This window comes from Melozone crissalis, unplaced genomic scaffold, assembly GCF_028551555.1.
Source record: "Melozone crissalis strain CALT ecotype California unplaced genomic scaffold, PUWL_Pcris_2 ptg000063l_1, whole genome shotgun sequence".
Taxonomy (NCBI): Eukaryota; Metazoa; Chordata; class Aves; order Passeriformes; family Passerellidae; genus Melozone; species Melozone crissalis.
The window spans coordinates 9,979,887-10,003,135 of NW_026535841.1; the positions used below are offsets into that span (position 1 = coordinate 9,979,887).

The following is a 23,249-nucleotide window of genomic DNA, read 5'->3' on the forward strand; positions in this document are numbered from 1 at the left end:
TGTAGCAGGAGGTGGTTCAAAGTCATATCAAAGGGAAATGGCACCACACATCTCCTGAAAACAGGCACCTTTCCTCCAGCACCATTCCCACCCACAGCCTGATGTTCAAGCCTCACCCAAGCACACCACTCCCTTCAGGAAAACCAGAGCCCTGCAATTTCAGGCCATGGCTGGCCCAGTTTCCAAGAGCTCAGATCCACAGCTAAGCAGACAGGGCTGAGCAGGGGCTAAACATCCCTGGCTCCCAAAGGACACCAGCACAGCCTGTGCTGACAAGAGCTGCCTGTGCCTGACTCATGCACAGGCACTGCTGCAGCCACAGCATCCCTGTGGAAGCCTCACACCACGAGGGGAATGCAGAGCTGCAGATCAGAATATTGGCAAGTTAAATACAGGGTGGAGAAGGCACCTCAGGAGAAAATAAATCTGAGGGACAGGAGCTGGTATCTCTATACCCATCAAGGGCAAGATGGAATACCACACATACAAAATGGGACAAGTCCATTCTGCAAATTTCAGGCTCCTTCCATCCAAGCAGGTGAATTGGTTCATGTCTGATTCCTGTTCCCCCAGGTTACTCTTGGCCTGTCCACCAGGCTACACACAAACCATGCTGAACAAAATCCATGCAAACACCACATTTAACTAAGTAGCTGCCTAAAGTCTTTTCCCAAAGGCCCCAGAATTCCAGGATTAATTGCCATGGCAAAGCTATTTACAACTGCCAACACCAATTGCAGGGATGTTGGACAATTACAGGAAGATCTTATTGGTAATGAAGGTAAGGTAATTCTGCAGTCTCCCTCGTTGTCAAGCAAGGAACACACCTGGGTCTGCCCCAACAAGATGGAAGCATCACTCCTTGGGGTCTAGCACTTGGAATGGAAATATTTTACATTACATGAAAGGATATACTTAATTTAGCAAGAACACAGATGAATTCAGGGGAAGAAAGAAGAGTTTGTGAGTTATTTGGTAGTTCAAAGTATCCCATTATCAGAATTTCTGTTTTGAGGAAGGTCATAGCATTCTGTGGTTTATGGTGACAGCACTGAACAAAGGTGAACTGCAGTAAAGTGTCTGCAGATCTCCACACAGTGCATGTGAACACACTTCTCAATCACAGGAGAGCCAAATAACTGGAAGAGATCTTTCCTCAAGGCTGAATGATCAAATGATTCTGATATTTTCATTCCTCTCTCAACTTTTTAAAGTTCTATATATTCTTCCTTGTGTGTTCTTATTCCACCAAGAAAACAGATTCTTAATTTCCTATTTGTCTCTAAAAGACAGAATGGAAGCCTTGATTCTACACTGACACACACCCAAAAAAGGCATTCAAGGTTTCCAGTAGCTCACCAAAAAGGTGAGGCTTTGATGTTTCTGCTTTCCATGAGTATAAAACATGGTATTGTGACAGACATAAACAAAACAAAGCTTTAGCAAGAAATCTGAAGGTTTATGTGAAACCTTGTGCTCACTTTGAACACACATTTCAAATGCTATCTTTTCTATCTGATCAAAACTCTTAATCAGAAAATAAATTCTTGGGTAAAAGGATTCTCCCTCTCCACAAGAGTTACATCAAATCCTTATTTCCTTCACATGGTGCAAGTTGCAAAGGAAATCATCCAGATGAGGTGACGTACACTAAACCTGCGAAATGGCCTCAAGCCCTAAAGAATGCAATTGACCATAAACCTGCAAAGCCCAAGAGATAAAGCTGGGACAGGGACTTTAACTACTAGGCAGTAATTAAAAGATCTTTGAAAATGGTATTAAATCTAGTGCTGTGGGGCACATCCAAGGTATTACCTTTCATTAGACTTACTAAGCATCTTCAAGGAAGTGTTTAAAAAAAAATTTAAAAAAAGGGATCAATTATTGGCATGTTTTAATTCTGCCCAGATCTTAATCTCTTAATTAAGAGCAAGGAGAGTTGTCAGTGTACCATGACATGCTGTGGAAAACCCACTGCTGGCCACTCTGAAACAGCCCTTGCTTTCTGTCCCAGATGGACTGCAGCCAGCACTGCTTGCCAGCCTGGAGCCACACAGGGAAGGGAGAATGCTGCTTCCAAGTGAGCAGGCAGAGGGAAAACCAGGAGTGCTCTGCAGCAGTGGAGCCAAGTGCTGAACCAACAGGTCTGTTGCCATCTGCAGGGAAGGGCACTGGAACCCAATGAGGGTGGCACAGCTGGGTGGCACCAGCTCTGAGCACTTCCAGGGGACAGAGCAAAGAGCAAGCTTTGTCCTCTGGACTCAGACTGCTCCAATCTTTCATTGCTGATGCCTTACCCCCATCCCAACCAGCACAGAAATCAGCTTTTCAGTGTTACTTCATGGCAGACAGAAAAGTGGGAAGTAGCACTAGAGAGTTTGGCATCTGCTCCACAGAAGCTGCTGGGAAGGAATAGGAAAGACAGTGAGAGTGGAAACATGTTTAGATCAAAGCCTCTGGCACTGACTGGCACCCTGGGGTCCACTAGAAAATGATGAGGCCAGTTTGGTGAACAGTGAGAAGTGGACAGCATTTGTGGTCAACTTCCCTGAATTTCTCCTCACTGGTGCCCAGAAGCAAGGCCAAATCCTTTAATAGAGACTGATCCCCAGAATGCAAAGGAATCAGTTGAGGAATAAGCTGTTAAAAAGCTTAGCAGGCCATGGCATAAGAAGCCTCATGCAATTAAACTCCACACTGTGGTACACGCTTGCCAATTAATCTGATCACGTCAGCCAGGCTCTGAGCTATATTATTCTCTGTTAAATTTGTATGCTTTGAGGCTATGTTTTGTCATTTTCTGGGCTCTGTTCATGACAAATGTGTTCAACACACAGCCTGGGACTATATTTTCTTCTTAAAAAAGATTTTAGGGTCATCCATCTCCCAGTGCGAAATCCCCTTAAGCCATCCTCCCCCGACAGGTGCCATATTGACAGAACAGAAGATGAAAGCTGTCCTGCTTCCCCAGCAGGCAAGAACAAGATGGGAAGCAACACAAACAGTTCCCTGCAAGCTAAGCACATACCCTAAAGCTTCAGGGCCCAGAGTCAAGGGGATCACCTTCCAAAGACCATTAACACCTTCAGAACACAAAAGTGTCTGGCCCCTCTGGGCAGCTGGTACTGTTATGTGTGGGCAGCTGTCACCTACAACACTTCTAAAGGCCAAAACTGAGTTTAGAGCAACTGGTTTAGTTGGAATGAACCCCATGACCATGCCTGTTTGCACATGCTCCTCCTGCTCCTGCATCCCCCATTAGTAAACAAGGTCCAGTATCAGCATTACTTTTTTCTAGAGCCACAGCACAAGGAGCTTTTCAACAAGCCAAAACCAACTGAGCAGGCCCTCATCTGTCCTTCAAGAGCAAGGGGAGATGAGCAACACTCCCCCACACTTGTCCAGTAAATTAGAATTAGAAACAAGGGTCTTTAGCTGGAATTGTCCCCACCTCTGAGGGCTGGGCACTGGGGGAACGTGCCAGCAGAGAACATTTACCTTCTGCTGAGAACAATTGCTGCCCCTCAGGGAACAGAGGTAATTCCAGCTCTCCTGTGCTCCCTCCTAGTCCCTCCTGAGAGCCAGAAGAGGGAGAGACAGGCTCAGTAGTTGAGACTGATCAGTGCCCAAGGCTGGGAAGTTTCTCCTGGGTGTTTCTTGTTACCCATTAATTAAGAGGAGAGATGTGGATCTTGCCCAGCACACTAAGAGCAGTAAAATCCCCCCTGGAAGTCAATGGGAGTTGGATTATTCAGTGTTACACAGACACCACCAAACAGTTTTTCTTACCCAGATGGGCTTGGAGAACTGCTGTAAGGGGGTGATGGAGATGGTGTCCTCCCCTGGCTTTCCAAGCCTGCTGAAGTCACCAGGGAACTCCTGAGGGAAACAGAAAGAACTCAGCAGCCAGAGCCTGGGAACCAGCCCTGTTTCCCTCCCACAAAGCACAGCAGCAGAGCTGTGTCTGCCCAGCACCTCCTCAGTGGGAGCTCTGGGCACTGTCACCCTGCTCCCACCACATGAAAATGGTCAGAACCAGGCAGGTGACATCCCTGAGAAAAAGGTTAACTCAGGAACATCTTCCCTCCCATACACAGAACCCCACAGTCCCAAACACCCAGCAGGCTCCATGGCTGGACAATTTCAGGTGCCTTGGTGACCTTACCCACTGTACATCAGGCTGTCCTGGATTGGTTTCCCTCCTGCAGCCTCAGCAGCTAAATCACCTGAGGAACAAGGAAGTGCAGAAAGAGATTAATTAAAGATAATTTTCTTAAAAACCTTTATACATTCATAGCAATTGAGATTTTGTGTAGAATTTCCTGCTCCTCCAAGCCCTGCTGAGTTGTTCCTCAAGTCAGTGTTTTGCAAACCACACATGGACTGAAGCTGGAGTTCATGGTGGATGCTGCTAATCCTTACACCCTGAACTTTTGGAAAATTTAGGCTGAAAGCAAGTCCTCTTGGAAGGGGGCTTGACAATCCTGACAATCATTTGAGGCAACAGGGCCATGTCCACTTGGTGCAAGTCATGGCTGCTGTGTACAAGTGGAACAAGATCCTCACAGAGCTCTGGAACATCCCTGCCCTCCCTGGCAAAAATCCAGGGCAGCCAGATGAGCTGGCAGCTGGATACACAACAAACATCTGAACTGGGAACATGACCAGCACCAGGCAAGTGTGTACTGGTCCCACCACTGATTCCAGGGAAAACACAAGCTCCTCCTTATCCTAAGTATTGCAGAGATCTCCCAGAGATTACTCTTCCCCTCCAAATTCCTGTTTTAATGCAAGTGGTGCAACTGTGAAAGGAGGAATCTCAGCATTTATCACCAAGTTCCAGCTCAGCAAAGCATCACACACGTGGGCAAGGTTGAACAACATCCTTTTGCTGGTTCAGTAAGGATTTGTGCATGGACATACTTGGGCATGTGGCTGAACTATGGCCTGGTTCTATGTACATCTGTATTTGCAAGCAAGTCCTATGAAAGCATAAACACATAAAGGTCATTAAATGAAATTTAGAGCACTTGAAGAAAAAACAACATATTTTAGTTTTTCTCAGGGATTTTTGTAAAATCCACTTGCTGGCTGAAATCCTGTCTTGGACTGTGATGCTGAGTGAAACTGAAGACAGGATAACAAGGTAAAAGCTTCTGTGGGAGAGACTTTTCCCTGTGAGCCTATTTATCTTCTTTTCCAGTTGGATGTCCATGTTCAATCTCTTATTGAGATCCTCAAGTAATCTTTACTCTCAAATCCTGTATTTAAAGGTAATTACAAAACATCCCATGAAACTAGCCAGTGAGGCAGATCCCTCTGCCAGCTTGAAAACAAAACCACTCCTACTATTCAGTCCAAACAGACAAGTTTAACCACCCTTTCAACTTTTCAATATCCATCCTTACCATCCACATCCCCCTCTGCTCAGAACATCTGCATTTTCAGAAACCCCCTTACTTGAGAACTGTGCAGGGACCATGACAAAGTCATCTGTGTCACAGGAGGAATTCTTGCTGCTGCTCCCTGCAGAGTCCTTGGATCCGTGCAGGAACCCGGGCGAGTCCTGGGTGGGAGATGCCAGTGCCTTCTCCTGCAGCTGCTGCTGCATCTCTCCAAGGGACTGCTAGTTCAGGGAGAAAACAAACACTGCCCTCAGCACAGCTACCTCATCATTCTGCTCCATCCTTTAAACTGAGCTCTACAAGGCTACAAACAACACTGTGCTGATAAACCAGGGCTGATGGTTTGCCAGAAGCAGCTGTTCAGACTGCTGGAAAGGAACAGCCTTTCATGTCCCTGTCAGAACAGTGCATCTTTTGTTACACAAAACATACTTCCAGTGTGTCTGATGCTCCACAGATAGGAAAAATTCACTCAAGGTATTGCATCCCTCTGCTGAGCTTTTCTGGATCAATCACACATTTTCTACCAACTCACTTTAGTATGGCTGGGAACACCAGAGGAGCTTTCAGAGATACTTTTGGTTGTTCTTTAGGGTTATTTTTTTTCTGTTTTCTTCTTAAACACAGAACCATCTGGTCTCTATTTGTGCTTTTGCAGCACTTGGTAACATGGAGATAAGTGTTCCTGAACTTCCAAGACCACCCTGTTTTGCTGTACTGCTGCTAAGGAGCTAAAGAAAGGCCCAAAAGAGATTAAACTTCCAGCAGATAAACAGCTCACAGCTGTCATGGGCAGGACAGTCCCTAAAAAGTCCCATTTTCCTAAATGATGAACTGCCCCACAATCCCCTCCCACTGCAGACAGATGGAGGAGGCTGGATGGTTTAAGGAAGCTTTAAGGCAGCTGAACTGCCCACAGAGCAGATCACAATCTTTATCCTGATGCATTTCCAGGCTGAGAAAGACTTGAAGCTGCTTTCACTTGGGCCTCATTAAGACCCTGCTCACCCTGCAGAGACTCCTGCTGCAGCAGTGGGGATTCCCTCTCTCTGCACACACAGGATATACAGGCAGAAGGAATTTTCCAGCTGTCAAAGTTGTCTCTTTTCCACCCAAACTGCAAACTCTGCCCTGCAGATGTGGCATTTTTCCCAGACTGAGCCAGCACACCTCCATCAGCAAAACCTCCAAAGCAGAGCAGGAGAGGTGCAGTAAACCCCTAACATGGGACCCCCTCCCAGTCTGGCAGTGATTCTGTACCACCCTTAAGCTGCCCAGACCAGGAAAGCTCAGGAGAGCGAGTCTGCTTTTCACACCATCTGCTCATTCCTGGAGTCTCATGGCCAGGAGGGATCAGCCAACCCCCTCCACTCCAGGCTGCAGGGAGGAAGCTCTCAGGGACACAATCATGAAACATCCAGAGGGGAGCAGGCCTGTCCTCTCTGTCCAGCTCATATCATGAGAACCTGGACATTCAACTTCTGCTGGTGCCCTCAGTCTTTCCTATACCAAACTGAGATACTCTGGCCCAGAGAAACTCAAAGAACAGAGCAAAAAGCCAGTCATGCCAGGGAAGAAAAAGTCCCATCCTTCTCCTTTCCCTTACCAATCACACCAGCAGCATTCCTGAGCTCAAAGTCAAAGGCAGCTTTCACCAAGAGCCTTCAAAAACAACAGTTCAGCGAGCTACAGGAATGTCACTTCACTGGTCACTTAAATATTCTGCCCTCCAGAAAAGTTTTCACCATTTGGGGCAACCAGAGAGAAAAGCCATCAGTTCAGATCATCTTTCATGAGACCACTGGACTGTGGCAGGTCTGGTGTGAGCAAACAGCTTTGCTGAATGTCCCTCTGTGGTGCCTGGGCGTGCTGGTCAGAAGGAGGTGGATACTCTCTGCTAGAACACACAGAATGTGCAGCCAAGGAAGCAGAGCTACACCCTGAATTAGCAACTGGTCTGGGTTCCAAGGAGCTTTTCCCTTTCTGCCAAGACAAGCCAGTGCTGCTGATACCAACTGCTTTCATAATGGCTTCTCATCCAACAGGCAATGGCACACTGAAACATGTCTTGGGCAGAGTAAGCCAACCTTCAGCAAAACCCTAAACTGGAGAGAACACTGCACCAAGCCCAGCCTGAGTACAGTGCTCAGTGACTAAAGCAGAGACCTCGCTTCAAACACACAAGCAGGAAAACCATTGACACACACAGGGCAGCCTCTGAGCTGTACTTACAGGAGGTGATGCCAGGTGGGAAGTGGATGAGCTGCTGGAGGAACTACCAGAGCCAGAACTGGGGTAAGAAGGCATTGGCACGGAAGCAGCTAAAACCAGCAAAAGACAAAACCAAAATAAGTGGTTAAACCAAGATCAAGCAATAAGAAAAAGTCTTCTTCATCTTTTCCCATCAGATTTATCTTATGCACCATCATGTGTCTCATGTATCATATGTGGTCAATTAAAGGAGAACAAAAGAAAATCAGCATTCTGTTCAGTTATGTGATTCACATGCATCCACTCCTCTGTGCACACCCTCACAGGGCTGACAACTCCTGACCAAGGTCAGATGCCCATTCAATCACTGACCTACCCAAGCAGCAAGATGGTTTTTACCCTAAAGAGCCTCCAAAGCATCTTTGCAAATGCAGGGAAAGAGAAAAGTGAACAGAGCTGCTCATGTCTGGGGCAGAAGCCAGGAGCTAGACCATACCCTGACAGATTCTTCCTCATGAGACCTCAGGGCTTGGCACACATACATCAAATATTGGGAGGTGAGTGCCAAGTTAAACACATGCCTACTCAAAGCCTGTGTGTTTGCTGTCCAAACAGCCACTGGGGCATCCCAGGCCATGTGCTCTGAGCAAAATCCCAAAAGCCAACAAAAAACCTTCCAGGGGGTTTCCTCCAGGAAATAGTGCATTGCTTCCTACAGCTCAACTTGGTCACTTCTGCAAGTTAAACTTGTTTTGGTTATTGAGTATCTTTGTACAGAAATTGTTTCCATGGCATAGGCCATCCCTGCACCTCTCCCTTTTTATGTTTTATTGCCCACATAGGAACTGCCAATTTTATTCAGTTCTTTGTTGCACTGGCCTTTGTAACCCTCACAAGGCCTAAAGCTTACACTGAAAGGCCTGGTTAGCAATGACCTTCAGGCAGAAAACATGATTAAGGCATCAGAGGAGAAAAGAATATTTAACTCAAATAACTTATGCAAGTGAGGTTCAGTAAATAACAGAAGAGCCCAGCTCAGCCAAGCAGGGAGACAGTCAGAGGTAACAATGGCTCTTCAAAGGACTTTGAAGCAGTTAGTGGTTCAAATTCCCCAGTTCACATGCACAAGACTGAACAGCACAGAAGAGCCCAAAATCCCCACTTCAAGGCAGCCTGAAGTCAGATTTTACACTGGAACCATTTTGGTATTTGGATGACTTAAGATAGAGATCAGAGACAATGCTTAATTGAGGAGAGGAACACTTTGCTGCTCTTCCATTAAGCCGGCAGAGAATTAGCACCTTCTATCAAATTTCTGCCTTTACAGTACCTGTGCTAATGACTCCATAGCTAATACAAGGCAGATTAATAACACCTAGAAGAGGAATGCTTCTGTCTGAAGTAAAACTACCTCTGTCATTAATCCCATTACATACTACAAAGTACTTTCTCTATTCAACAGGCTAGAAAAATAAAAGTCCATTTCTCTACAATTAACTGTTGAAACAGTGTTCTAATGATAAAAGAATGGGAAAATATGCCTTTTATTAAAAGGTTTTAGGAAATCTTTCCATGCAGCCTATCAAAGAAGGTCAAAGGATGACTAGACCAGAGTCTTTTATCACAAAGAGAGCAATCACTGAGACACTGAATTCCTCAGTCTGAGAGAGATGTAACAAGATCCAACAGCAGGAAAGGGAAGCCAAAGCAGTGTAGACTTAAAATATATATTTTAATGTAAGTAACTGAGCACTTTAACAGTTTAAGCAGGGTCACAGTGATCTCCTCCAGCCTTTGCCAACATTAACAAGTAGGAACCCCTAGTAGGATGGTGGTGGGGGCTGGACACACTTTTTAGCTTCTGCATCTATTCTGCACCAGATTTAGTGCCCTTGGTGGGCTGTGCTGCTGTGACACACTGCCCTGGCTCCTGTACAGCAGCAGGGATGGAGGGATCCCAAGGATGGCTGTTCTGGGAGGTCAGGGGCTTGGCATGGAGAGCCTCTCTGTCCACAGAGCCAGCACAGCTGCCTTCCCTCCCCACACTCAGAGAACACACACAGAGCCCTGAGAACCTGCCTGTGAAATGAAGAGCTCTGTCCTGCCTCTATCACACTGCTTTTGATCTCCACAGTCCTCCCACAGAGCCCACAGAGCAATCCCTAGGACCTTCCCTAAAGATTTAATACCAGAAAGGAGGGGAAAAAAAGTCTCCCTCCATATTTATCCTGCCATCTGCTACAGAACAAATCACCCATGTACACACAGCCCTTCCTGGTATGGAAGGGTGCTTTCAAAAAAAAGATAACTGAATACTGTATGCACACATGCCTGATGCAAGTTTTGCATCACCATTCATTTTTCCTGGAATTAGCATTTTTGTTAGAGTCATTCCAGTTCTCTCACAAGGTCCCCTCCAGCCTATTTTGGTTCTGTGATTATTGATTTAAACCTGGCTAGAGTTGAGACATTTCTATTTTGACTATTTGCTTCAGATAGCTTTTCATTAATCAGGAGGGAAGAGAAGCTGGCAGACTTTGCCATTATCTGAAACTCAAACTCAGCAGCACGAAGCACTCCTTTAGATACAGCCTCTATTAATCACTATTCTTATTTAAATCCCTTTGAACTCCCCAAATTCACACTGTAATGCTGTGAGCTCCAACTCAGAAGGTCCTGACAGTCCAAACAGGCTTTGATGCATGCAGAACCATGAGGTTTGGCTCTGACAAACCCTCTCTGACCTCCACATCCCTGCTGGGGCAATTTTTGGTGTCAGCCATGTAGGCCAGCTTGAAAGAAAGATGCCTGCTTCCATCTCCTCCACACACCCAGGCACTCCCAGCTCAAAATTAAAAAGGGTGCAAACGCTTGGCTCATCATGTTTGCAGTTGAGTCTGAATGTGGGGAATGTTAACATGAATTGTAGGCTCCCACCCAAATCCAGAAATTGCTGGATTGCAATTGTAATGTAAATAAGTCTGTTTTCATAATTGTCCTCTCCAACTTGCTCCAGCAGCAAAACAGTCATCCTGCACATTGTGTAACCAATGCCAACTGGTTTCAAAATTGGGAGAGCTGGGAGCCATAAAGGCAAGCCCGTGCTCCAGCTGTATGGATCCTGATGCTGGATCCTATATTTGTAAAAATAACTTCTGACACATCATCCTACCAGGGGCTCAGTTGTCCTAAAAATATCCAACCCTCAAGTTTTATAGAAAAGCTTTATTTGGAATCTGAGTTCTACATACACTGGAGAGATGCACTTTCCTGATTATCCTGATTCAATTAAAACCACTCATCAAAAAGTTCTTTAATTGCAATCTCTGACAAGGCAATAAAGCTTGAGTGCAAACTCTGATAGGACTTGTCCAAATAAGCTGCTTTTTAGAGTTTAAAAGTCTGCAGCATTAAAATCTTTTACATGCAAAAGTCAGGGGGATTTTTTGCTGGTTTTTACCTGAGTATTTGATGCACAAGAAGATTAAAAATATGGCAAAAGCCAAGCTAAGTCTGACAGGTATTTCAGAGAGTGAAGCGCCCATGCACTTCTGAACCATAACCGCTCACCTTTCCTGCTCTCTAAACTCAGAGTCAAGGAGGGAGCAGCTCCTCATTCATTAAAGGCAGGAGCAGAAAAACTTCCAAAATATTCTGCACGGGTACCAATTACAAAGTGTTTACTGAGAGAAGACTTGCACAAGCATCTAATTATGGTTTCTGATGTGTTATTACTGTAACACACAGCCCCATACCATATGCTGATCAGACCTGGCTGCAGACAGACGACAGTCTGACTAGACACAGCATTTTAAAACTTTTATTAATAAATTTTTACACAGCTAAAGTACATGCTTAGTCACAGGTACAAAACCCACAATATAAAATTAATTATAAATAAACAAACAAACAAAAAATAAAGTATAGCATCTTCGTTAACAAAGGCCAAGGGCCCTGAACTCAGTCTCCAGGAAGGGACATGAAAACAACCATCCCTCCAAACAGCAGGGAAGAAGAGGTGCTTGTCAGAAATGTCTTATTGGAAGACTCCTGAAAGAAATGTTGATTTTGCTGAAGCATCTCAAAAAACATGAAAATCTATTTCAACAAGTGGGATCCCCCTGCCTTAGCAGCTTCAAAATTGTCCACCTGCAGAATGATCTACATTTGAGGACTGAGCAGATTTCCAGAATTCCAAAGTTCCATTATATTTAAAGAAACTCAGATGTGGATGACTTAGTGGTAGCTAATGATTAGCTCTCAAGGAGAGCAAGAATACAAAGTTCCTTGCTCAGCTTTCCACTGCAGGCATGATATTCAGGCTGAGCAGGACCATCATGGCTCAGATGCAGCTCTTCTTCTCTTTGCTATTTCCTTCACTCGTGATGCTGAGCCATATGTCGAGATGAAGTAGCCCAGCAAGATTTTGGACTCAGCCTAGCTCTGCACACAGACTGAGGGGAGGCACCCCCTGAGAACTGCAGCCCTGCCAAGACATTCAGCTGCAGCTGTGCCAGGGTCAAGCCCACTGCCATGCCAGACAGCATTCCATAAATACCAGGTGAGTTCTTCTTATGGAGATCACCACAACCCAGCCTTTGCTGATACACTGGCTCTTCTCCCTCCTATCAGCAATCAAAATGACCACAGGCAGCCTTTTCTCCTCCAGGCTCTTCAGCACAGGTCAGAGGGGCTCTGATCCATCACTGGCATCTGGCAGGAGCAGAGACCTCAGAGCAGACTACCAGAACTCTCTCCTGCACTAGCAGATTTCCGTGCACCACAGCTTGAACATCTCCAGCAATGGGTTGATTTTTCTCCCAAGTCTTCAGAACCAGTAGCAGTCTCTCCTGCCTGGAGAGGGCTCCAGGCTGTGGACGTATGTCTGGAGGCGAGGATCAGCAGGGTGACAGAGAGGTCTGGGGTTTGCACAGGCCTTACCTGCCTGTAAAGGTGCTTTTTTCCTTGGTCCTTGACCCCACACCATGAACCTTGGTGCAGCAGGTGGCAAAGGCTGAGCTACATTCTCCTGCTCATAGTGGCACCTCTGGTTCTCACACAGCAGCTGTGCACAAGCTGGAAACCGAGGCCAAGCCAGGAGAACCCTCTCCTGTTTTTGTGGGGTTTTCTGCTCCCCTGGCCAGTGAAGCAGGGGGATGGCTGGAGGTAGGAGATGAGCTGGTGGGCATGCAAGAACATCCTGAGGGGGAGATCTTCTGCCCACAGGGGGATCAGGGCTTTTCCCACGCAGGACAGCAGGTGCCCGGAGCTGGGCTGGCTCAGGAGCAGCCCTGTGGGGCCACAGTCCTTTCCTGCCCTGTTTCCCAGGGCTGGCCCCACACCCTGCTGGCACAGGGGGGCTCAGGGCCCTGGCTGCTTTGAAAGCTCCCCTAAACCAGAAGCGCCTTTTCTTGCCTGCAGGACCATCACCTGAGTGCACAGGTAAAACCGCATCAGGGACAACTCAGAACTGCTGCTCTGGCAGCAGGAAAGCAAGAGAGGGTCAGGAGTGATGTGGATATCACACAAGCTGTGTCTACCCATGGCACACATCCAAGAGGGAAACTGGGTTTGTGCTGGACATGTTTCCTCCAAGACTTGGCACTGGACACCCCAAATTAGCCACTGATGAAGATTCTTAGTGCTATATTTACTCAGGAGATCAAATGTCCAGGAGAATCCCTCCAGAGAAGACAACCACGCACAATTCCACTAACCCAAGTCTCCTGGCCAGAGGACTATGATGCCCCATGCACTAGAAGAAACTCTGAATTGTTTCCCACCAAAAATAAACCTCTGAACCATAATGTGTGTGGTTCTCCAGAAATTTTGGATCAAAAGGAGAAAGAGAGAACTTGCATTGGAAATCTTTGTTTTGGCCATTGGAAATCTTTGTTTTGGCCATTGGAAATCTTTGTTTTGGAGGAAGAGAGAACTTGCATTGGAAATCTTTGTTTTGGCCAGCTCCCACAGAGCAATAAATGTAACCTTTCTAAATCAAGATGTATCAAGAACTTTGATGTAAATGATGAAACAAGATTTGGTAGCCACAAAATTTGGCTTTTGCACACCCAGCCTGGCAAGCAGGCCAACAGTGCCGGGTTCCACCATTCACCAGCCTGAATGGTGCTACAGGTGAGGATGAAAAGCAAGACCATGAGACAAAAATCCTGTGTACCTACCAGCACTTCACACAAAGCAGCTGAACACATTTCAAAACTACATTTGCTTCCACGTTAGGTTTCTAAATATCCCCCAATTCACCCCTTTGAAGATAACTCAGTAAAATTAAATACATTTTGATGGTAAAATCTGGATGTGATGGAGTAATAAACACTGAATCCCTGCCTAAATAACTAAGGAAACACAAAGTAGTATTTTTCTTGCCTTTTGAACTAACAGCAAAGGAAGTCAGGCCACGGTTCAAAAACAGTTGTAATCAAAAATGCAATACTTACATTTTTTCATAGAGGCACTTGCATCCAAGAATGGGTGATGGAAAAATTCATCTGAAAAAAATCAAGAACAATGACTCAGTGAAAGAAAATGCCTGTGAGAAGTTTACAAAGCAGATAAAACACAGGAAGTTAGTGTTATACAGTGATTTTTCCATGCAACAATGGAAGCTGCCTGACTATGGCTGCATATAGAAGTGGTCAAGACTACAGGCTGGAGACTGGATGCAGGGCCTGCTCATGAAATAAGGATGGGAAATTAATTGGATCCCTGGCTAATCAGGATGGTGAATCACCCTAAATGTAGGGATCCAGGGGAGCTGTATTTATCACACTGCGCTGCCACTCACTCCAGGGAATGGGAGTGATGGACAAAAGACTTCCAGGGAGTGATCTTCCATGACAGAGACTCAAGCCCACCATGCACTGAGGGCAGAAATGCATTTTTAATGGGCCAGCCCAGAACCACAGCCCAGAACTCCCTTTCACATCAAACACAACTGCTGCTTCCTCCCCTCATTATGGGAATTCATTCTACAGATCCAGGCCAAGAAAAGCTTCTGTCCTGGCTTGCTGAACACTCTCTGCATGCTTGCCTGTCCTCACAAGTAGCCACTTCTCCCAGCTCCTTCATCTCTGATTCACTGCAGCTCTGTGCCAGAGCCCTCTCCTATCACAATCAGCAACTCAGACTTTTGGGAGTGTCAGCCATGGATCAACACTGATTACTGAGCTCCAGCTTCTTTCCCAGAATGGATTTCCTGTTGCAACACCCAAGGTTTACAAACTTCTTCTGTAAACAGCTCCTCTTTGGGGACTGAGCTTTCCAGAACACAGTCACTGGGCTTTTTGTTTGTCTGCTTTTTAACCTTCAACCATCCCTGTCCCCCCAGCCTCCCTCCCCACTGCTGTGCCAGGGTCCTGCAGCAGAGTGCAGTGGGGTCTGGAGCTCAGCCCAAGGCAAGGAATGGAAATCTTTGGCAGGGAAAGCTGGCATCTCACAGATTAGATCTGTTGTGGATGGAGAACATCCCCATCCTGTGGGAGCTGTTCAGCTGCTGGGGTTTCCTGCTTCTTTTTCAGCCTGCTGCAGGAGAGGAGGGTACCATCCCTCAGCCAAGCTGACTCAACTGAGGGGGTGGAAATGATGATTTCTTTCACTTTTCCCCCACTCCTCGCTCCAAACTGCTTATTAGCTGTGCTTGCAAAGCAAAATTCAAACAACCCAGCTTGTAATCATCAGCAGGAAACTTGCAACTTGAAACCCTCCTGGTTTTCCTTTAGATAATCTTGAGATTGCAGAGAGCATCAGTTCCTGGCAGAAGAGCAGCTGGGACACACAACAAGTACACGAAGTTTCAAGCTGATGAGTTGCTGTTGTGTGACCCAACTGAGCTCTGTGGAGGCCACTGTGACATCTCCAGGCTGAGGGTCCCAGGGAACAAGGAACAGCAGGAAACCCTCTCCCCTCTGGGGACATGCCAATTTATTGATAAATATGTGATTAAGGACAGGAAAAATCTTAATACTGCAAGATGTGCTGTAACTGTTGTCCAGAGTGAGATCAAAAGCTCCCAACTCAAATTTCCAAGTGTTAGACATGGACTCATGCACTTTACTCCCAAGAGGTACAAAACCAGCTCATATGGCCTAAAAAGGTTTGCCAGACAATTTCTGACAGCAGGGAATCCAGAACCTCAAAGACACCTTTTTTTGAAATGTATAGCAGCATGAGAGGAGAGTTAGAGATCCACAGCCCAGATAAAAGATCTGCAGGGAATAACCCTGCCAGGTGATTCTATCCAAGCCAGTCTGTCAGGAGCTTCAACAACTCTCCAAAAGCTCATTCTCTCACTTCTACACTCCAGTAACCATTCCTTGGCATTCATCACTGGGTAACCATGATCAACCTCAGGTAATCCACAGTTGCTTATCCAGCTGACCATCCCCAGAATGGTTTTTCTGGTATCTCTAATCCAAAAGAATAACAGAGGGTGCAAAACAATTCCTCTTCATCACCTAGCATGTGCTGCCCAGGAGGAAACAACCTTCCTGAGCAGAAAAGCAAACAAAAACCCAACAGAAAACCAACCCTCAAATCCCAGAAATATCAAACTATTTTACCCAAGTCTGACTAAAAAGCAGCATCCTGAACACACACAGGATGTGTTTGCCTTTAGATGACCTGGTCCTTTCAGTGATTCAAGGAAAGGCTCCACCTCTGCCTGCTTTCCTCTAGGGTATGGCTTTCCCTGGAGGTTCTTGAGACCTTTGAGCTCAGCTAAAACACATCTGGAAGATGCTGCCAAGTCAGAACCACTGGGCTCACAATGATTGATCTCAGTTTGGGAGGAATTAAGACAAAAGAGGAAATCCTCATGTCAGCCAAGTCAGGAGACTGAGATAAAGGCTTGGAGAGCTTGAGCCCTGAGAAGGACCAAGGCTTCCTTCCACAGAAACTGGAGAAGGAGGGAAGGATCTGCAAGCAGCTACAGCTCCTGGCTCAGATTATCACAGAAACCCTCAGAAGCAGAGGGTAGTGACTGGATTGCTCAGTAAATGAGTGCAGCTTGCAGCTCTGGGAAGAAACCGTGACAGAAAAGCACAGATACACAAGACACATTTCACCTAGTAGCACACTTAACCACAGCTCAGAGAGATGATGTAAGCAGAAGCCAGGAGAGGGAATACAAGTAACAAACACACGCTGAAAGTGTGCCAAGTCTCCTTGGTTTACAAAATTATACTGAAATCAGCACAGACTTTCCAACACATAAACTGAAACCCCCAAGATCATGCAACCCTCCAGGCACAGGTGAAATCCAGGTGCTTGGATGCTTCTCCTAGCACCAGCCAAAAGCAGAGAGGCTTGTGCAGAGCCAGAAGAACAGAGAGAGCAGCAGAGCTCCAGGTGGGAGGAGGCCTTACCGAAGTCCATGCGGTCCTTATGGTTACGCTGCAGGAGGCCCAGCAGGAGCTGCCTCAGGTGGCTTGAGGTCTCCCTGGGGATGCTAGGATTGAAAACAAAAGCAAAATAAGACACTGGCAGTCTACTTAAACTTGTTTTACATATTCAGAAAGGCAACTGGCAGATGCAAACTCACTCCATGCCTGCTGGGCCAGGAACACCAGGAGCTCACTGGAGGGAGGCTGATCACAAATGTCTTTATTTTGAGTTTCACTCCCTGCTGCCATGGGGCAGGCTACAGCTCATTTTGCTTCAGTGGCCTCTCCCATCAGCACCTGCAGATCCTTCCCTTCACAGTGTCATCCCTCTGGTGCTCAGCTAAGCCCATTCCACTTGCAGTATTTCACACATAATAAATAAAATCACTCCTACTTGCTCTAAAGGGAATAAGATCACTAGAACAAAGCAGTTTCCAAGGGGAAGCTTCCAATTAAGACACTGGTGGTGAAATGCATCACCAATTAGTACCATTTTATTAAGGCATTTACTTTTCAGTGCAGCTTATGTAAGTCTAGCAAGTAACCTTTGTCTATGTGGTTCCTGGATATACAGCATAGATTAATCAAAGGCCACTAAGATGTGAGCTGCCACCTCAGCAAGCTAAAATTTGTGCAGTTATTACATCACTTTTCAGCATAGTTAGGAAGAAAATATTCTTTTCAACAGCTTTTGAAACACAAAAGGGCTGCTAAAGCCCTGTGCTCTCCCTCACTCCACAAGCAGATGGGGGAGAGGCCAGGGCAGCTCTTCATAACCCCTGCAGATTGAAAAATGCAGGGAATAAATGAATGGATTAAGGCAAGGAAAGCAGAGTTCAGCTCTTGCACAAGTGGATTCAGCTCTGCTGACTCCCCTCCATGCCCAGAAGTGCTCAGGGGGCTTTGGGCTGGGGCAGGGCTCTCCCAGAGAGGCGTGGGTGGCTGCAGCTCCTCTCAGCATTAACTCTGTTTACCATGGCTGTTCCCAGCATGGCCCCCACGCTCTGCCAGGCTTTCCCCTCTCCCCATGCTGGGTCATCTGAGGCAATGACATGTGTGCCCAGCACTGTAATTTTAGCTCTCTGTGGCTCTGCACGTGGCTCTGGCATCAGTCACTGCCCTGAGGCCAAGCCTGACCAATGCTGGGAGAAAAAACCCTTCCTTTATCATCCCCACCAACACACCCTGCCACAGACAGGGGTAAAACAGAAGCTCAAAAATAGTGAGGGGGAAAAAAAGGGAGCTAGCTAGCAGTACCAAACTGTTCACAGAAACAGGAGATGGCAGGCAAGGTATGTGCTTACACACTTCAGTACCACTCAGTTATTTCTCTGTGATGTCCTAGGCCTTGCTGGGGCAGGAATTTGAACCCAAGATCAGAGAATGATGGCAAGCATCCCTCATCCTTGTTTGTACTGGAGGAGCTGTTTTTCCATCCTGATGCTAGAATGGTTTGTGCAGCATCTCAGGTTGACACAGGACTCTGAAGGGATGCAGCCAGACTGAGCCTCAGGTTGAGCCTCCCACCAAAAGAGGGGTCCCTTGGAAGCACACTGTGAAATGGAATAACCCAAAGACACCTCAGCAAGCAGCCTCCTGAAAAATGCATTAGTGCTGGAGTCCTGCAGCCCTGCAGTGTTTTCATCATCATTTATTTATCTGTGACACGTAAAGCTCTCATTCAAAATGAGTCCATTTCCCAGCTATGACTTTAACCTTGGTTTTAAAGCCAGGAAACAGGAATCAACTCATGGACTTCAGGTGGCACAACACAGATGAAGAGGGTGCAGATTAACAGCTTTTTGTCTCCTCTTACCTCTCATGTCCAAAGCATCAAGCTTAGCTACCCTTCAGTGTTATTTTCTAGGACTATCTTTTTAAACATGAGCACAAATCTGCCTCCTTGCCCCCACAACCTGGGTGTACTTTGCCATGCAAACCAGCTCAATGAATGTTAATTGTTTAGATCAGCACTATTAAAATTGTGAGGCCTTTGGGCTTCTGCTGCCATGGGCTCCCCAGAATGCTCAGAAGAGCATCTCCTCACCTGGAGCAGCAGCAGTGCAGCCAGGGACTGCTTCCCCACTCCATTCCCAAGCCAAAACACTTTCCCTGGCCACGGCAAGGAAGTGTGTGCCAGCCTGCATAGCCCCAAGGAAAATGAAACCAAATCCTGGCACTGCAGCAGTCTGAGAAGGAGGTCTCTGGAGTAGTTTTGTGTTTCATCCTGTGCTGGCAGGGCACTTGAAGAGTTTATTCATGTTTACTCAGGAATAGCACAGATTGCAGCCCATGCTAAAGAGACAAACTGACTTTGGAAAGAGGGAATTGCACTTTACACAAAGGACAGCTCAGATCTGACTTCCACAGTGAGGAAAACAATCACCTTGGATCTGAATTTTGGAAGAATTTGGTAGTTCAAAAGTGCAGATAAGTGAAAATGGCAAATGCAGACTGCGAAGGACTCAAAGGATTAATCCCTTCAAGAACAGACATGCTCTCCTCTTACAGCTGAGTTCAATTTTCCCCTTCCCTGCACCATGAGCCAAACAACAGCAGGGCAGTGGGATCAACACAAGAAAACTTCTTAGTTTTATGGATTAATTTCTCATTTAGTAAGAGGGGCCACCTCAAAGGTGAGCAGCCATGTTTTGGGCTGTGCAGGAAAAACAGAAGCTCTACTTTCTGCTCACACTGACTGGCTCCTACTATGCAGTCACATTTCTGCTTTAAATTGTTTGGTTTTAGGTGTTTTACTCCATCACACCCTCTGGTTCAGTCCAGGTCCTCCAGAGGTAATCCTGGTAGAAATTTGTGCCTTCTCCCCATATCAAAAAAGGAAGTAATTAAAGGGAAAATAACTGCATATCACAAGACATGCAAGTAATAATTGATAAGAGCTCCAGCTTCTTGACAGCTCCTTCCAGTTATCTCTTGGAGCTGTCTGAACTGATAAGGGAAAAGAAAAATCCATATACACCAACCCAATGACCTTCCTGCATATATGGCTGCATTAGCAGCTCTGCCAACTGGGAGATAACTTTCTGGTTAAAAAAGGCCATCCAGATTTTAGATACCCAATCTGGAACTTCAATCCTGTCTCTGTACCAGGCTGAGGTTTTCAGAGCCAGCATGAGCTTCTGCTCTCAGTGCTCAGAAATGAAAAGGAAAGACCACAGCAACAAAACCAAAATACCCTGACAAATCACAGCAGAGAGGTAACATACACCCTGCTGGGATGAGAGCAGCTCTCTTCCCCCTGGAAACTGCAGCAGTGTCCATTTCCAGGGAGGTGATAGTGTTTCCCCCCAGAGCAGGATGGACACAAGCAGTTGCTGCCCTGACACGTGAGAAATGGGAATGTGATCCTCAGGCAGGTGTGGCAGGTTCCAGCAGAGCTGCAGCCTGGCTGCTCACACCACCCCAGACCTGCCTGGAGTCCCTCCCAAGGCTCTCAGCCTCAGGGCAGCCACGTGTGCAGCAGGACCTCCAGCTGGCTCTTGGAATCACCCACAGCCCTGAATTTTTGCAGTGCAGGAGAACAATGTCTGCTCTCCTACAGAACACCACAACCCTGGCTGTCTGCTGCTGTCTGACTTTCCCTGGGCCCCATCACTGCTGGGCTCAGGAATGGGAAAGGCAGGAGGCCAAATACTTCAGTCACCTCCCCAAGTGACAAGCCAGGAGCATGCAAGGACAGGTGTAAACACAGAGTAAACAAGTGCCTACAAACATTGATACTGGAAAAATTCTTACTTGGGCATCAGCATCTTGTTTTTCTCATAGAAGAGGCGGAGATCCTGTGGGCTGCTGGCCTGTGGGGGAGAAAGAAACCAGCACATGAAGCAGTTGACAATGAAGGAAAGGGATTAGCATCTTTATTTCACTGCAGCTCTGAAGAGCAGAGGCTCTTTTTAATTGCTGGACCAGCAGAGACAATGCAGCTTGCTTTGGACTGAAAAGGCAGCCCTGTGCTGCAGTGAAAATACAATATTCCGACCTGCTGCCCTTTTGTCCCTGACCTGGTTCTGTCCTGCTCTGCCCTTCCACAGGCTGAGCTTCACTGCAGTGGGCTCTGATGCTCAGGTTTGAGCTGGCCTAATAGCCTCACCCAGGAGACAAAATAATTGTAGACGTGAGGAGCCCCAAATGATGACTGGCAGCTCCTGCTGAGAACATGGATTAATGCTTCAGGGCTTTTAGAAAAGGGGCAGGGAGCTTGTTGATGGGCAAGGGATCTGTGAAAAGCCCAGGAACATGGAAAAACAACTGAATTAGGATTTTCTGCTTTAGTTCCAGGAAGCCAGAAGGTCTCAAGTCACAGCACTATTTTATTTGTGCAGTAATAAACACAACCGTGGGGGATGTTGATGACAAGATTCCAAATTCTGAGAGATGGGATTAAAAAAAAAAAAAAAAGATGGGGGCCAGGCACAAGAGGTTTACAGCTGAGGTTAAAAATAAAATCACCAGTAGACAAGCACAGACACATAAAAATCCCCTAATATAAATTCTCCACTTGTTTTCATGCCATGAATAATACAGGCCAGTAAATTAACCCTAGAGTCTCAAGCTTTTCTGCTTAGGCAAAGTTGCTTTATTAAAGGCAGAGCAGGCTGGCTGGCACACACAGACATGAAGGCACATAAACAGGGCAGGAAGATCACAGGGATTCATTTGCAATCAATTATTAGTGCAGCAGAGTGTGTAGGAAAGTGTGAATGAGGAGGCAACAGGCAGCTTCTGCTGATGTTCAGGGCAGGCTCAAAAACCCCTTGAGCCTTCCACCTACTTCTATTTCTAAGTTAGAAGCATTTAAGGTCAATTAAGATGCTTGAAATGGCAAATCAGACGGGCCAATCTGCAGATGGCCATCAAAATACCACTAACACTGTATGGCTGGAAAAGCAGCCATATAAGATGCTGTTTCAACACCACCTACTCCCTCTGGCTGAAGATGAAAATTAAGGATAACTGAGAGCTCAGTAAAAAAACCTCAAAAGAAACCAAAGGTAGTCTCAAAAGCTGATAGTATCAACACACTTGTGTAGTATTCATCAGGACGGTGCTTTTTATACAGCCTTACCAACAGAAGCTACACTGAAAGAACATCAAAATTAAAGCAGAGCACCTTGTTACACAGATGCCAAACTGCATCATAATTTCCAGCTGCTGCCACTCAATTTGATTCAGGAAAAGTCCATTTTACACCTTCCCCTGGCAGATCTTGGAATGTAATTGGATTAATATTTGGCAAACTTTAGGGAGGCAAGCATACACACTGCACCAAATATCCTGGCCACACTGCCCAGAGTGATGACAAATATTCCTGACAGACACAAAATAAAAGGAGGAGCAGAACTCCAGCCCAGGGAGGGAAGGGCTCATTCACTTCAGAGAGATACAAGCCTTGGCTGTTTGCTCTGGTCATTTCCTGTTGCAACAGCTCGATTGTTTCACAAATACAATGAAGCTCTGATCTACTTCAAACACTGTTTTGTCAGAAATTTTCCTGGCAATAAAGAGGGAGTATATTTAAAGCAGCACATGTATGAAGACCAGTTCATTAGAGAAGGTTTTTAAGCACTGGCTTGGACAGAAACAAAGTTCTCAATGAACTTTTCTTCCTCTTTGTACAATTTCAAGAGATGTGCCTGTAGGGATGCTGTTCCTGTCTCAGTAGCAGCCCCACTTGCTACGCAGAGACCTTGCCAGGCTCCTCCTCACCCAGACCACCCTCCCTCCCTGAGCCTGTGATTCAAGGCTGGTCCCAGAGCAGATACCAGGGGAAGGGAGTCATTCCAGTGAGTGCCCAGCACAGCCAGCCATGGATCACCATTAATTTGGTAAAACCACCTGCAGCTTCATGTAACTTCATTATTAATTGACTGAGTCACACAGTTCTGCTCCCAGTAACCCCGCCACTGCTCTCTTGCTGTCATACAATTCATAAAGCACTAGGACTCTCAGCCACTTTGATCAACTCTTCTTTCAATAAATAGTGCTTCTCTTAGAATCATGGGGAAAAAAAACAACTCAAGTTTGTAAAACAGGAAAAATGTCACTTGAATTCCCTCATCTAGGAAGGTAAGAAATTGTAATCTGCCTACCAGGCAGGTACACCCTGTCCAAGAAAAACACCAGAAGCATGAAACAACCACACCATTCAAGGTGCACAGAGCCAACTTCCACCTGTGGGCCAGCACCCATCTACCAGAACCAGGGATGCAGA

At 46.3% G+C, this 23,249-nt stretch overlaps 1 protein-coding gene across 2 annotated transcripts in view; it reads right to left on the reverse strand.

Moving 5' to 3' along the window:
* ULK1 (unc-51 like autophagy activating kinase 1) overlaps window positions 1–23,249 on the reverse strand; it is a 75,217-nt gene that overhangs the window by 19,938 nt on the left and 32,030 nt on the right. The window contains exons 10-16 of one of the 2 annotated variants that reach the window (XM_054288769.1): window positions 20,774–20,832; window positions 17,000–17,082; window positions 14,075–14,125; window positions 7,638–7,726; window positions 5,461–5,623; window positions 4,166–4,226; window positions 3,790–3,879 (exon numbers count right to left, since the gene is read on the reverse strand). In XM_054288769.1, the coding sequence (XP_054144744.1) occupies window positions 3,790–3,879; window positions 4,166–4,226; window positions 5,461–5,623; window positions 7,638–7,726; window positions 14,075–14,125; window positions 17,000–17,082; window positions 20,774–20,832 (596 nt within the window). Of the gene's footprint in view, window positions 1–3,789; window positions 3,880–4,165; window positions 4,227–5,460; window positions 5,627–7,637; window positions 7,727–14,074; window positions 14,126–16,999; window positions 17,083–20,773; window positions 20,833–23,249 lie in introns of both variants that reach the window. The other variant, XM_054288768.1, reaches the window with a different exon arrangement.